A 14,959-nucleotide genomic window follows, 5' to 3' on the forward strand; every position below is an offset into this window, starting at 1 on the left:
GCTTGAGCGCGGGCTTATCTGGTTTGAGCAAAGTTCACCAGCTTGGACCCAAGGTCTCTGGCTCAAGCAAGGGGTTACTCAGTCTGCTGTAGCCGCACGGTCAAGGCACATATGAGAAAGCAATCAATGAACAACTAAGGTGTTACAAGCGCAATGAAAAACTAATGATTGATGCTTCTCATCTCTCTCCGTTCCTGTCTGTCTGTCCCCATCTATCCTTCACTCTGACTCTCTCTCTGTCTCTGTAAAAAAAAGAGTGCCGATTCATTGGGGGAAAGTTAATTAGAAAATTCTCAGTAGTGTCTCTCTCCTATGCATTTAATCACCCCAAATTTTTTAGGCAAAATGCCACAGAATAGCAGTCACAAAATCACATCTTCTTCTTCCCAGTAAAAATATTCTCTCTTCAACCCATTCCCTTCCTCTACACACTTCTATCATGCAGGAGGGAGGGAAGGGAGGATGAAGTGGGTGCATCTTCATTTTATGTGCCATCTCCTTCTACCCAGTCATCTAAATTAAGTCTCACTTTGAAAATAATGATAAGAAACAAGGTCCACAGAATCACTTGGCAGTGAATGACTAAGAAAAAGGTTCTTTAAGTCATTTGCTTAGTTATCAAGAAAATTAAAATTTTTTAATTATTCGAAGTAAAGCATGTCTTAAAAGAATCAGAAATTGCACAAAAAACATAAAAAACTGACCTGTGGTGGCACAGTGGATAAAGTGTCGACCTGGAATGCTGAGGTTGCCAGTTTGAAACCCTGGGCTTGCCCAGTCAAGGCACATACAAGAAGCAACTACTACAAGTGGTGGTTCCTGCTCCTACCGGTACCTCTTTCCCTCTCCTCTAGCTAATTTCAATTAAAAAAATTATAAAAAAGAAAGAAAGAAAACAAAACACCAACATATCCTTTCCAAGAATAACATTTCTCTCTTGATCATTTTCTATCCAAATGTTTGTTTTTAAAAATCATCAATTTACCAATAAATTCTTTCTAGGCCCTGGCCGGTTGGCTCAGCGGTAGAGCGTCGGCCTAGAGTGCGGAGGAACCGGGTTCGATTACCAGCCAGGGCACACGGAAGAAGCGCCCATTTGCTTCTCCACCCCTCCGCCGCGCTTTCCTCTCTGTCTCTCTCTTCCCCTCCCGCAGCCAAGGCTCCATTGGAGCAAAGATGGCCCGGGCGCTGGGGATGGCTCTGTGGCCTCTGCCTCAGGCGCTAGAGTGGCTCTGGTCGCAACATGGCGATGCCCAGGATGGGCAAAGCATCGCCCCCTGGTGGGCGGAGTGTCGCCCCATGGTGGGCGTGCCGGGTGGATCCCGGTTGGGCGCATGCGGGAGTCTGTCTGACTGTCTCTCCCTGTTTCCAGCTTCAGAAAAATGCAAAAAAAATAAAAAATTATTTCTAGATTCACAAGACTTACTCTGGATAAAGCAGACAAGCAAGGATTAACTGAAGTAGTGAAATTTAAGCTGAGCCTAAAGCGAGGAGCTAGCCAGAGTAAAGCTGAGGATGAACATTCTAGGCCAAGAGTAAGTACATCAAGGGTGTAGGCATCAGACACGACTTGATTAAGGCATGAAAAGATATATGACCAGAGCAGGGAGCACAAAGAGGCAAGTGATGAGCAATAAGATAGGTTTCTTGATTCGAATTTGAAACTGATCACAGCCCTGGCCAGATAGCTGGGTTGGTAATAGAGGTTGCAGGTTCAATTCCCAGTCAGGGCACATACAGGAGCAGATTGATGTTCCTGTCTCTCTCTCTCCTCCTCCTCCTCCTCCCTCACAAAAAAATCAATAATATGTAAAAAAATTTTAAAAAACTGATCGCACACACACAAAAATCAGCCTTCCTTTAAGTTGATTTTAAAGACTCACAAAAACAACCTGACCAGGCGGTGGCGCAGTGGATAGAGCGTCGGACTGGGATGCAGAAGGACCCAGGTTCGAGACCCCGAGGTCACCAGCTTGAGTGCTGGCTTATCTGGCTTGAGCAAAAAAAAAAAAAAAAAAAAAAAATGCTCACCAGCTTGGACCCAAGGTCACTGGCTCGAGCAAGGAGTTACTTGGTCTGCTGTAGCCCCACTGTCAAAGCACATATGAGAGAGCAATCAATGAACTAAGGTGTTGCAAGGAAAAATTGATGATTGATGCTTCTCACCTCTCTCCATTCCTGTCTTTCTGTCCCTATCTATCCCTCTCTCTGACTCTCTCTTTGTCCCTGTAAATAAATAAAAAAATAGACTCACAAAAACAGCAGCTAACTCAACACAAAAAAAAGCAAAGAAAAAGACAAACGGTATTCAAATTAATTATGTCATTGTAATAAAGACTGTATTTCTGATTCCTTGCTGAGAATTCCTGTAAGCAAGAGATTACTATAGCACTTCACACTTCCTAAAACATTCTCACCATTTACATACCCTCCTAAATTTCCACAAAGTTGATCAGAATTCACTTTACACTTTCACATGATTTCAGATACTTTTGCTATAACAGTAAATTCTTAGTCTCCATATTAAGGCCATAAAGCACATACAGAAAATTAAACACAGAATGCACTCTGTATATTGGCCTAAGAAACTGAATTTCTGAGTACTTGGTAAATATTTGATTTATGATCTTACACAAAGACTGATAACAAGGTGGTTTTAGGTTTGTGGTCTGGGAGTTAGCGCACCTAGCATTTCATCAATGTCTCAAAAAGTATAAATTACAAAAGAGTCATTGGATAACCTATTTTTAAAGTCATTTACTTAAAAGTTAATACAGAATCCAGAGCCTAGCAGTTAGTTTTATTTTCTGATTCTGCAACCTGTGGCAGATGGTTTCCTTGGCCCTTGTGACCCTGGCATTTTGCCATGTTTGTGTAGACTGGCAGGAGTTGAAAGCTAAGGGTACATTTTTTTCATCCAGGGTTATAGGTCATACTGGGCCTACTCTGCACTTGCGTATAAGTGGTTAATTCCCCAGTCTCTTCCAAGGATATCCAAACACAAGCACCGGCTTGTCTCAGCATGAAGACACGGAATGCCGCCTGACCAGGCGGTGGCACAGTGGAGAGAGCGTCGAACTGGGATACAGAAGAGCCAGGTTCAAGACCCTGAGGTCGCCAGCTTGAGCCCAAGGTCACTGGCTCGAGCAACGGGTTACTCGGTCTGCTTAAGGCCCGCGGTCAAGGCACATATGAGAAAGCAATCAATGAACAACTAAGGTGCCATAACGAAAAACTGATGATTGATGCTTCTCATTTCTCTGCGTTCCTGTCTGTCCCTATCTATCCCTCTCTGTCTCTAAATAAATAAATAAAATCTTTAAAAAAAAAAAAAAAAAAAGAAAGACCCTGAATGCCATCTCAGAAGTAGTGTATAACCTCTGTTCTATCACCGTGCTAATAAACTAGTGGGAATTGTCCTCTCACCCTCAGATTTCTTGCAACCCTTCCCTGTAAGCTTTGAAATGCTCCTGAAATAAAATCAATTTTATTTGGCAGATTCAATGGCATTCTTTGGATCACTAATGGATCACAAAATCAGAACCAAAAATCATCACTACAGTCGAACTTCAAAAAAAACAAGCCTGACCAGGCGGTGGCGCAGTGGATAGAGCAGTGGATAGGACTGGGATGCAAAGGACCCAGATTCAAAACCCCGAGGTCCCCAGCTTGAGCGCGGGCTCATCTGGTTTGAGCAAAATCCCACCAACTTGGACCCAAGGTCGCTGGCTCCAGTAAGGGGTTACTCGGTCTGCTGAAGGCCCGCGGTCAGGGCACATATGAGAAGGCAATCAATGAACAACTAAGGTGTTGCAACGCGCAATGACAAACTAATGATTGATGCTTCTCATCTATCTCTGTTCCTGTCTGTCTGTCCCTGTCTATCCCTCTCTCTGACTCACTCTCTGTCTCTGTAAAAAATAAATAAGCAAACAAACAAACAAACAAACAAAAATAAGTAAATAAAAAAGAAACCAACTATTGGACCTGGTAGCAAAGTATCCATTCATGACAAAACAAAATGTTTAAACAGTGGTACTACTCAGTGATAGGAAATGAGTTGCTAAACAAATCTCATATCCTAAAAAGTTTTCAAGTATTTGTGAAAAATAACACGCCATTCCTTCAGTAATGAGCTATTTAGCCTCCTTCAATCACCATGTATTTAGCCAGGTGCTGCTAGATGCTCGGGAACAAAGATGAACGGGACACTTCGCCTGCATTAGTTGCACAGAAATAATGCCAAGACAGCCTGAAAGCTAAAACCCTTGACTGTCTCCAAAAGTCAAAGACTTGCGCTCCAAAGCTCCAAAGGGTTCACCCTTGGTGAGAGTACTGAGATCACTGCCAAGGTGTTATCGGTAACAGCAGTGCACCTGGTGCACCTGGAAACTGCAGTCTGAAAAGGCTTGCCAACAGTCACCTACATACACCACCTGAACCCCGCCACCTCTAACCCGCAAGGCCCCTTTATAAATAGAGGGTTTTTGAAGGGAACTGTCCAAGGTTACCACCTGATTTGGAGAAATGCTTTGGAGTGGATACCAATAAAAACTGTATACTTTCTATACTTAGAGTGTTGCTATAGTTGTATACTGGCATTCAAGTGTTGACAAAGTGTCAACTAAAGCACGTAAAATATAAAATGAAACCTCTTTCTCAACAGGGTTAAAACGTCAGAAGAAAATGACCGAAAGAGGGAGATCTCTTAACTTCCCGAAGAAGTAACCCCTGCAAAGGTATTGGAACCAGCGAAAGTTACACATCCGGGACAGAAGTGTTTAAATGCACACCCGCCGCGGTCCAAGTCTGCAAACCATCCGACTCTCATACGGTGGTCGGAAACTTCCCTAAACTACAAAGGCAACCAGACAACCCTAAAACCCCCGCCCTCGGCCAGCCCCAGGTGCCCGCACGCCAGGCTGCGGCTGCCTCCCCGGGCCTCACTTCCCCCATCACACTCCCTTCTTCTGGACACTCACTAGCCGGCCTCGGCTTCCAGCGCCGGCCGGGGGTCCCGGGGCCCTCGCGCCGCCGTGCTGGGTCCACGAGCCTCGGCCTCGGACCCGCCCCCACGAGGCCCGACGCGGGCGCGCCCACCCTCCCGGCCCGGCCGCGACCCCCGGCGACCCGGGGACCGGCCCCGCCCTCCCCGCCGGCCGGCCGGCCCTCACCTCCTCGGCGTGCTTGCGCAGCGCCTTCTCCCGCTCGTACTGGGTGATGAGCTGCTCGTTGTCGTCCCGCAGCAGCTCCAGCTCCACCTGGTGCTCCTGGTCCTGCGCGAACACCGAGTCCAGGTTCTCCAGCACGGCCACCACCAGCGGCATCAGCTCCTTGACCACCTCCTCATCGTAGCGCCCGATCAGCCGCTCGAACTCGCGGTAGATGGAGCCGGCCAGGCCAGACACCCGCTCCGACATCACGGCCCCGGAGCCGCCGGGCTCCTCCTGGTACACCACACCGTCCTCCAGCTCCATGGTGGCGGGCGGGCGGGCAGCCCGGGGCGTCGCCGGCTAAGGGGGCAGCACGGGCCCGCACGGGACAGGCCCGGCTGGAGCTGGAGCTGGGGCTGGGGCTGGGCCGGCGGGGTGGGGGCCCGGGCCGGACTAGGGGAGGGGTGGGGTGAGCACACTCAGCCCAACCGCCGCTGCACCAACTGCCTGGGCGGCGGGGCCGCGCTCGCGCCACACGTCACCCGCGGGGCGGGACCCGCTCGCGTCTGCCCCAAGGGCGGGGCCCCGCGGGAGACCAGGGCCAGGGCGGGGCCTGTGCGTCCTCGTGCGCCGGCGGAGGCGGGGCCAGGCGTCTCCGGCTGAGTGGGCAGCACCTGTCAGCACATTATGGGCCCGGCAGGCGCTGGGCTTGGGGCTGGGCCAGGTAGCCTGGGGTCCCGGACGGGAGAAGGGGTGTGGTGGGGTAAGTACACTCATCCCAACCGCCAGGGAACCAACCTCCTGGGCCGTAGGACCACGCGCGTATACGTCACACGCGGGCGGGGCCAGCGACGCGTCGGCCCGAAGGGCGGGGCCCCGCGGGAGACCAAGCGCAGCCAGGGGCGGGGCCTATGCGTCCTCGTGCGCCGGTGGAGGCGGGACCAGGCGTCAACACTCGGCGCCGCGCGGACAGTGAGTTCGCCAATGGGACGGACGGCGAGAGGAGTGTGGGGAGGTCTGTCAGCGCTGTGCGCTATTTGGGCGGATCCCAAAGGGAAGGGAGGGCTTCTGGAAGTGTCACTAGCTGTCCAGAATTAACACAACTAACGTTTCTGTTGCTTTTTACCGCTCGCAAAGGGCCTTCTCCTGTGTTCCTCACTACAGGCGTGGTGAGGTAGACGTTTGGCCTTGGTTCCACAGACAAGGAAAACAGGCCCGGAAAAGTTGTGGTTCACTCAAGGTCAGGCAGCTGGAACGGGAAGGAGGCTGATCGGAGACTCAGCCCAGTTCTGATTGAGAGTTCCAGGCTCAGGGAAAAGCGGGAAAAAGGGAGAAGGAAAGCAACCTTAACCAGGACAAGGGAGGAGGCGGGTCGCAACGGGGATAGGCCAGCGATTTCCAACCAGTGTGTCGCAGGAATTTTTAAAATATGGAATACTTGACTACTTAGGTGCACTGACCTCTTTTCCCTAGATTGTCAGATTTTTAAAAATTGCAGCAGCCAACACATCAGTAGCGTCTGGTATGAATGAATCAAGACTGCACCTATTTTTTTTATCATATGGGCAAAAAATATTTTCTGCTGTGCCGCAGAATTTTAGTCGCTTATGTGCCATGAGATGAAAAAGGTTGAAAATCGCTTGGATTAGATCAGTAGGTCCCATATGGGGATAATAAAGTAAGAATAGCCTAAAACAGAGGAAGTGGAAAGCATTCTGCAGGATAAAATTGTAACGCCACATCTTGGCACTTTCCCAGACACTGAGTTTCTCTGCTTCTCCCCGCCAACTTGGGAGAGTGGCATTTCCTGGCTCCAGCCACCCTCCTTTCCTAGTCTCTCCGAGGGGGCGGAGCAGGGAAGTGGGGGGTTGAGGGCTCGGGAAGAAAAGGGGTGGAGTCACTGGGTGAAAAAGTCCCAAGATCTGCAGGTCTCCGCAGCCTAGGAAAGCGTCACGTGAGAGGAATGACACAACGCCCAAGCTTCAGGCGGGATGAGTCAAGGGTCGCTTCCCGTTGTTCTCATCTAGCTTCTGCAAATGGAACGGAAGACACTCCTGAAAGCCCCTTCTCTCCGCAGCAGGTGACTCAGGAGTTCCTCAGTCCGACTGTAATAAGAATGGGGGATGGGGGTGGCAGGACTTGGATAAACAGGGTTTAGGAGTGGGAAGCAGCCACCTCCCAGGATCTTAAATATCCTCGACTTGGTGTTTACAAGTTCAAGTTCTTCCTGCCAAGCACGAGCTAGTCTCCCACAGTTTACCAGTCTGGACCCATCTGGAGACCCACGAAAACGTGTGGGGGTAGAGCAAGGGCCAACCTATAAACTCAAGACAAAAATGAAAATACTAAGGCTTATGAGGTTAGACGGGACTGAATTTGCAGCCTGTGCTGTCCCCCTTTCTCACCCTTGCCCCATATCCACCCATAGATTTTTAAACGTAAAACAACTTTCAAACTGTAAGAATTTTTTATAAGTTTATTTTAGCCAAACTGTCGACAATTGCCAGGAAGCAAAGTCTCAACAAATTGAGAAAGTGCTCTGGAAAATGGTAGTTTCACCACTTATTTTATACATCGGAATCAAAGGGGAAGAGGTAAGGGGCTTACATGAAATTGAAAGATTAGGGAAGCAGGAGAAGGCAGAACTGGGAAATCTGAGTAAAAAGTAAAAGTGTATATACTGAAACTTCTTTTACATAGGCAGGAATAAGACGGTTAACAGTTAATGGTTCACATGACAACAACAATGAGGGGGTCTGTTGGATCCTGCTCTGGTATGATGTCTAGCCTGATGGGAATAAAAAAAAAAGATCCTCACATCTCAAAAAGCATGTTATCAGATACTTTATTGTAGATGCAGAAGACCACAGGCTTGAGTAAAAAGTAGGCATTGACCTTTGTTGAGCGAGAACACCTCCCTCGGAAATGAGTACCCACCATAAACTGCTTTTATTATTATTTTTTTATTTTTTTTCTTTAGATTTTATTTATTCATTTTTATTAGAGAGAGAGGGGGGAGGGAGAGAGAGGAGAGACAGAGAGAGAGAAGGGGGGGAGAAGCTGGAAGCATCAACTCCCATATGTGCCTTGACCAGGCAAGCCCAGGGTTTCGAACCAGCGACCACAGCATTTCCAGGTCGACGCTTTATCCACTGCACCACCACAGGTCAGGCCATAAACTGCTTTTAGTTAGAAAGGTTTGATTTAGACCATCCTGAGTGTTTACTTTAGGTCTCTAAGTTTGCAAGGCCATTGTGCAGGGCTCATCTGAGCTCTTGTCAGGTTTAGTTTGTGGCCCCGTCTCTTTATTTTTTTCATCCACATCTTGTTTGTGTATATGTCTGGATCTTAGTAGGGCCAATCAGCTTGTTGGGTGTGTGAGTACCCAATGCCCTTTTTCTTCTAAACCTCACATTTGAAAGTCTTGCTCTGCATCTTTCGTATTCCTTTTGTTTTCTCTTCCAGAGGGCTATCACTTAACAATCAACATGGCCTCTATTTTCCTGGGAGTCAGAGGAGCAGAAAAATTTAGGGCAAGGCTTTACTTTGTCTTTCACGATATTACCATATACATCAGAAAATTTAGAGAAAAGAAAACGTCGGTTGCCCTGGCTCAATATCTCAGTTGGTTAGAGCATCATCTTGTTACGCCAAGGTTGTGAGTTCCATCCCAGTCAAGGCACATACAAGAATCAACCAGTGAATGCATAGGTGCGTGGAACAACAAATTGCTGTTTCTCTCTCGCTCTCTCTTCCCCCTCTAAAAATCAACTTTAAAAAGTCAGATATCCGGCCCTGGCCGGTTGGCTCAGCGGTAGAGCGTCGGCCTAGCGTGCGGAGGACCCGGGTTCGATTCCCGGCCAGGGCACACAGGAGAAGCGCCCATTTGCTTCTCCACCCCTCCGCCGCGCTTTCCTATCTGTCTCTCTCTTCCCCTCCCGCAGCCAAGGCTCCATTGGAGCAAAGATGGCTCGGGCACTGGGGATGGCTCCTTGGCCGCTGCCCCAGGTGCTAGAGTGGCTCTGGTCGCAACATGGCGACGCCCAGGATGGGCAGAGCATCGCCCCATGGTGGGCGTGCCGGGTGGATCCCGGTCCCACATGCGGGAGTCTGTCTGTCTCTCCCTGTTTCCAGCTTCAGAAAAATGAAAAAAAAAAAAAATTAAAAAAAAAAAAAGTCAGATATCCACCTATTGAATAAATAAAATATGGTGTATGCATATAATGAAATATTTATTATTCAGCAATAAAAAGAAATGAAGTACACACTATAATACAGATGGACCTTGGAAGTATCGTGCTAAATAACAAACCAGTCACAAAGGACCACGTATGAACTATTAGTGGAAACCTAGGACTAGCTGGGGAGGGAAAAGAAGAGTGACTGCTAATGGGCATGGGCTTTCTTTTGGGGGTAATGAAAATGTTCTAAAATTGTGGTGAAAAAATTAAAATAAAACTAATTTTGGCCTGACCAGGAGGTGGCGCAGTGGGTAGAGCATTGGACTGGGATGCCGAGGACCCAGGTTCAAGACCCCAAGGTCACCAGCTTGAGCGCAAGCTCATCTGGTTTGAGCAAAAGCTCACCAGCTTGGACCCAAGGTCGCTGGCTCAAGCAAGGGCTTACTTGGTCTGCTGAAGGCCCACGGTCAAGACACATATGAGAAAGCAATCAATGAACAACTAAGGTGTCTGCAATGCGCAACGAAAAACTAATGATTGATGCTTCTTATCTCTCCGTTCCTGTCTGTCCCTGTCTATTCCTCTCTCTGACTCTCTGTCTCTGTAAAATAAATAAATAAATTAAAAAAAAACTGATTTTGGTGATAGATACATGGTTCTAAATAAACTAAAAGCCATTGAATTGTACACTTTAGCCTGACCAGGCGGTGGTGCAGTGGATAGAGCGTCGGACTGGGATGCGGAAGGACCCAGGTTCGAGACCCCGAGGTCGCCAGCTTGAGCGCGGGCTCATCTGGCTTGAGCAAAAAAAAAAAGCTCACTAGCATGGACCCAAGGTCACTGGCTCGAGCAGGGGGTATTTCAGTCTGCTGAAGGCCTCTGGTCAAGGCACATATGAGAAAGCAATCAATGAACAACTAAGGTGTCGCAGCGAGAAACTGATGGTTGATACTTCTCATCTCTCTCCTTTCCTGTCTGTCCCTATCTATCCTTCTATCTGACTCTCTCTCTGTCCCTGTAAAAAAATTCAATATAAAAAATATAATATGTTTTGAATTGTACACTTTACTTTTTTTTATTTTTTTATTTATTCATTTTAGAGAGGAGAGGGAGAGACAGAGAGAGAGAGAGAGAGAGAGAGAAGAGACAGAGAGAAGGGGGGAGGAGCTGGAAGCATCAACTCCCATATGTGCCTTGACCAGGCAAGCCCAGGGTTTCGAACCGGCGACCTTGGCATTTCCAGGTCAATGCTTTATCCACTGCGCCACCACAGGTCAGGCAGAATTGTACACTTTAAATAAGTGAACTGTATGGTATGTAAATTATAACTCAAATAAAGTTGTTTCCTGAGCAGGCAGTGGCGCAGTGGATAGAGCATCAGGCTGGGACGCAGAGAGCCCAGGTTCAAAACCCCGAGGTCACCAGCTTGAATGTGGGCTCATCTGGTTTGAGCAAGGCTCACCTGCTTGAGCCCAAGGTCACTGGCTTGAGCAAGGGGTCACTCGGTCTGCTGTAGCTCCCCGGTCAAGGCACATATGAGAAAGCAATCAGTGAACAACCAAGGTACCAGAATGAAGAATTGATGCTTCTCATCTCTCTCCCTTTCGCTCTGTTGGTCCCTATCTGTCCCTCTCTCTGTCTCTCTGTCTCAAAAAAAAAAAGTTGTTATATTTATGGCTATAATGACTTTATAGTAAACCAAATGAAAGTACATAACTCAGTGTAATAGAATGAAAAGAAACAGTTTTTAAATCGGGAACCTCATATTCTAATATAGACTGGTCATTCTGAACAACTTAGGCCAGAAACAAAGCAATAGTTACTGAGTACTGTACTTACTGGGTACCAGTCACTTCTATAAGGGACTGTCAGCCTCAGCTGCTTCATCTGTGTAATGAGAAAGAGGTGTGTTACAGAATCTGTAAAGATTTCTTGCGAATCTAACTCTGATTCGCCTTTGTAGGTGGGAGCGAAAGACAGGAGCGAAGTCCTTGACATAGAGTCCGTTAGTCAACTCCTGATCAATCTTGTAGAAGGAGCCCTGGCTGGTTGGCTCAGCGGTAGAGCGTCGGCCTGCTGTGTAGGGGACCCGGGTTCGATTCCCGGCCAGGGCACACAGGAGAAGCGCCCATTTGCTTCTCCACCCCCACCCCCTCCTTCCTCTCTCTCTCTCTTCCCCTCCCGCAGCCAAGGCTCCATTGGAGCAAAGATGGCCCGGGCGCTGGGGATGGCTCCTTGGCCTCTGCCCCAGGCGCTAGAGTGGCTCTGGTCGCAGCAGAGCGACGCCCCGGAGGGGCAGAGCATCGCCCCCTGGTGGGCAGAGTGTCGCCCCTGGTGGGCGTGCCGGGTGGATCCCGGTCGGGCGCATGCGGGAGTCTGTCTGACTGTCTCTCCCCGTTTCCAGCTTCAGAAAAATAAAGAAAAAAAAATCTTGTAGAAGGTAAGAGTACTTCCTATAGTCAACAGCCTGGAAAAATTCCCAGCACCAACGTCTAACCCCAAAGGCTGAGATTATTGTTCAGAACTAAGTGTCATTCAGGAAAACAGGTCATGTTTTGGACTTCAGAGTAAATGTTTTACACTTGATTCCTGAAAGGAAGGACATTCCATTTTAAGAGATTCTTTGGCCTTGCAAAAATCACGAGGACAGCAATGGAGCAGCGGAGGGGAGGAGTTGTTGAAGGCAGGAAGGGAGGAGTTTCTTCCTAAACGAAATAACTATAATCACTGGGAGCCTAAAATTACTAGCCCTGTTGTTTTCCTAGCCTTCTGGAACTTTCACAGTTATTTGTGTGAATCAATTTCTCTGGTTTCACAAACTACATTTTCCACATGGAGAGAGGGTCATTCACCACTGAAAGAGAAAAAGACTCCCAGTGCACAAGGCCTTCCACCTAAGGCAGTGTGAAATAATTGATTCATCACCCCTTACAAACTAAAGTGTGCTTGGTGACAAGAAGAGGCAGAGTTTTCCACCCCAAAATATTCCTCTTTGGGCCCTGGCCAGTTGGCTCAGTGGTAGAGCATCGGCCTGGCGTGCAGAAGTCCCGGGTTCGATTCCTGGCCAGGGCACACAGGAGAGGCGCCCATCTGCCTCTCCACCCCTCCCCCTCTCCTTCCTCTCTGTCTCTCTCTTCCCCTCCCGCAGCAAGGCTCCATTAGAGCACAGATGGCCCGGGCGCTGGGGATGGCTCCTTGGCCTCTGCCCCAGGTGCTAGAGTGGCTCTGGTCGCAACAGAGCCACACCCCAGAGGGGCAGAGCGTCGCCCCCTGGTGGGCGTGCCGGGTGGATCCCGGTCGGGTGCATACGGGAGTCTGTCTGTCCCTCCTCATTTCCAGCTTCAGAAAAAAATATATATATATATTCCTCTTTGAGATTATCATTTTAATCTGATTATTTTTAAGTAACAAAAGACTCAGAAAGGGCCCTGGCTAGTTAACTCAGTTAGTTAACAACATTAGTTGGTTAAGAGCACTGTCCTGAAACAACAAGGTTGCAGGTTCCATCCCCAGTAAAGGCACATAGAGGAAGCAACCAATGAATGCACAACTAAGCAGAACAGCAAATGAATTTTTCTCTCTTTCTCTTTCTCTCTGTCTTTCACCCTCCCCCTTCCTCTCTCTGTCTCTCTAAAAAAAATTTTAAAAAAAGACTCAAAAGTCTTTGACCTTACTCCTTCCTGCTTAAAATAATTTTATTTCCTGCCTAAAAGAATGTAGAGGGCCTGTTCCAGGAAGGGAACTATCAACAGATAACTATAGTTTAGTCTTTAGTGTGTGATAGACAGGGAGGAACCTAGCCTAGTCCCCCTTTTTCTTTTAGCGTGGCCTCTTTGATAGAAGACCTATGTTCCATTGCTAAAGATGGCCCAGCAAACATTTATTTAGCAAACATTTGTTTTTCCATTTCCATGTAAATTGTCCTTTATAATCCCAAACCACAACTCCCTGGTTCTCCTTAGTTCAAGATAGTTCAAGATGGCATATAAGCTCTGGCCAGTTGGCTCAATGGATAGGGCATTGGCCCAGCATGCAGATGTCCCGGGTTAGATCCCTGGTCAGGGTGCACATGAGATGCAACCGTCTGCTTCTCTTTGCCTCCCTCTCCCCTTTCTCCTCCCCTCCCACAGCCAGTGGCTTGATTGGATTAAGCATTGGCCCCAGGCACTGAGGATAGTTGGGTTGATTCAAGAATAGGCCCAGATGGGGGTTGCTGGCTGATCCCAGTTGGGGCACATACTGGAGTGTACCTCACTATCTCCCCTCTTCTTGCTTAAAATAAAAGATGGCATATAAGCCTTACCTTCCCAATCTGTGCTCGGGTCCCACCTCCTTCTGACTTGCCTTGAGTGGAAGAAGGGAGGCCCATCACAAGGCCCATCACCACCATCACCCACCAAGTAAAAGTATACTTGTTACACAGAAAGCTGCAGTTCCCTCTGGGAATAAAAGACATATTTTCTTTTTTTTTTTTTAATTTTTTATTTTATTTTATTCATTTTAGAGAGGAGAGAGAGATAGAGAGAGAGAAGGGGGGAGGAGCTGGAAGCATCAACTCCCATATGTGCCTCGGCCAGGCAAGCCCAGGGTTTCGAACCAGCGACCTCAGCATTTCCAGGTCGACGCTTTATCCACTGCGCCACCACAGGTCAGGCAAAAGACATATTTTCAAAACAGTGGGTTAGTTGGGTCCTCCTTCCCCATAATAAATGAAATGCATATTCACCATAGAAAATTTGGTAAATACAGAAAAGCACACAGAAGGTCATTAAAATTATAGACATAATCCCATCTCCCAGATATCACATAGTTAACATTTAACAATTTATAAGGTGGTCCAGGAAGTCTTCACTGTCCTTGTGGGAGAAAAGTCTAATGCAAAGAGATCTGCTTTCTCTGAAGCGAGTAAGAATCCAGTGAGACTCCCCACTGAATTTGGTTCCTCCACCCTACCCTCTCACTTGAATATTCTACAGAATAAATGAGAAAGATATAGATCAGAATTTCAGGAAAGGAGCCCATCTTATAGAAAGGTTGTTGTTGTTTTTTTTTGTGACAGAGACAGAGAAGGACAGATAGGGAGAGACAGACAGGAAGGGAAAGAGGTGAGAAGCATCAATTCTTTGTTGCAGCACCTTAGTTGTTCATTGATTGCTTTCTCATATGTGCCTTGACTGGGGGGCTACAGCAGACCGAGTAACCCCTTGCTCAAGCCAGTGACCTTGGGTTCAAGATGGTGAGCTGTGCTCAAACCAGATGAGCCCGCACTCAAGCTGGTGACCTCGGGGATTCAAACTTGGGTCCTCTGTGTCCTAGTGCAACGCTCTATCCATTGCACCACTGCCTGGTCAGGCTCAAAGAAAGTCTTCATATAGATTTCTTTGTGATGTGCATTGTGACAATGCAAATCCATTCTATTTAGACATTATTTTTGACACACATTAACAGTCATGCTGGGAAAGGAATAGAGATGAGAAAAGAATAATTTTCCTAAATGCCAATTAGTTTGTGTATATGATTTTGGGGGAAGATCTCAATAACCCAAAGCACCACTTCTGAAAACCACCATCTTTTAGAACTCTGTAATTCAGCCAACACTTGTTGCTTATTAAGTGCTGGGTCCCG

General features: G+C 47.7%; 1 protein-coding gene, 2 long non-coding RNA genes and 1 other non-coding gene across 6 annotated transcripts in view; 3 read left to right on the forward strand and 1 right to left on the reverse strand.

The window, feature by feature from the left end:
• Nucleotides 1-5,639, reverse strand: part of SPAG9 (sperm associated antigen 9) — a 142,407-nt gene extending 136,768 nt beyond the window's left edge. For 2 of the 3 annotated variants that reach the window (XM_066263977.1, XM_066263975.1), the window contains exon 1: nt 5,175-5,639. In XM_066263977.1, coding sequence (XP_066120074.1) covers nt 5,175-5,477 — 303 coding nt within the window. In that variant the 5' untranslated portion in view covers nt 5,478-5,639. The remainder of the gene's footprint in view (nt 1-5,174) is intronic. The other variant, XM_066263976.1, reaches the window with a different exon arrangement.
• Nucleotides 5,640-5,818: 179 nt separating this feature from the next.
• LOC136327125 (uncharacterized) overlaps nt 5,819-14,959 on the forward strand; it is a 42,337-nt gene continuing 33,196 nt past the window's right edge. Inside the window, exon 1 of the long non-coding RNA XR_010729570.1 lies at nt 5,819-5,916. This is a non-coding gene — a long non-coding RNA (uncharacterized lncRNA). The remainder of the gene's footprint in view (nt 5,917-14,959) is intronic.
• Nucleotides 7,072-9,958, forward strand: LOC136327124 (uncharacterized). Its single transcript, XR_010729569.1, has 3 exons — nt 7,072-7,233; nt 8,619-8,864; nt 9,631-9,958. It is a non-coding gene; the product is annotated as an uncharacterized lncRNA (long non-coding RNA).
• Nucleotides 11,373-11,448, forward strand: TRNAS-GCU (transfer RNA serine (anticodon GCU)). The gene has a single exon. It is a non-coding gene; the product is annotated as a tRNA-Ser (tRNA).

This window comes from Saccopteryx bilineata, chromosome 2 (genome assembly GCF_036850765.1).
Source record: "Saccopteryx bilineata isolate mSacBil1 chromosome 2, mSacBil1_pri_phased_curated, whole genome shotgun sequence".
In the NCBI taxonomy this organism is placed as follows: Eukaryota; Metazoa; Chordata; class Mammalia; order Chiroptera; family Emballonuridae; genus Saccopteryx; species Saccopteryx bilineata.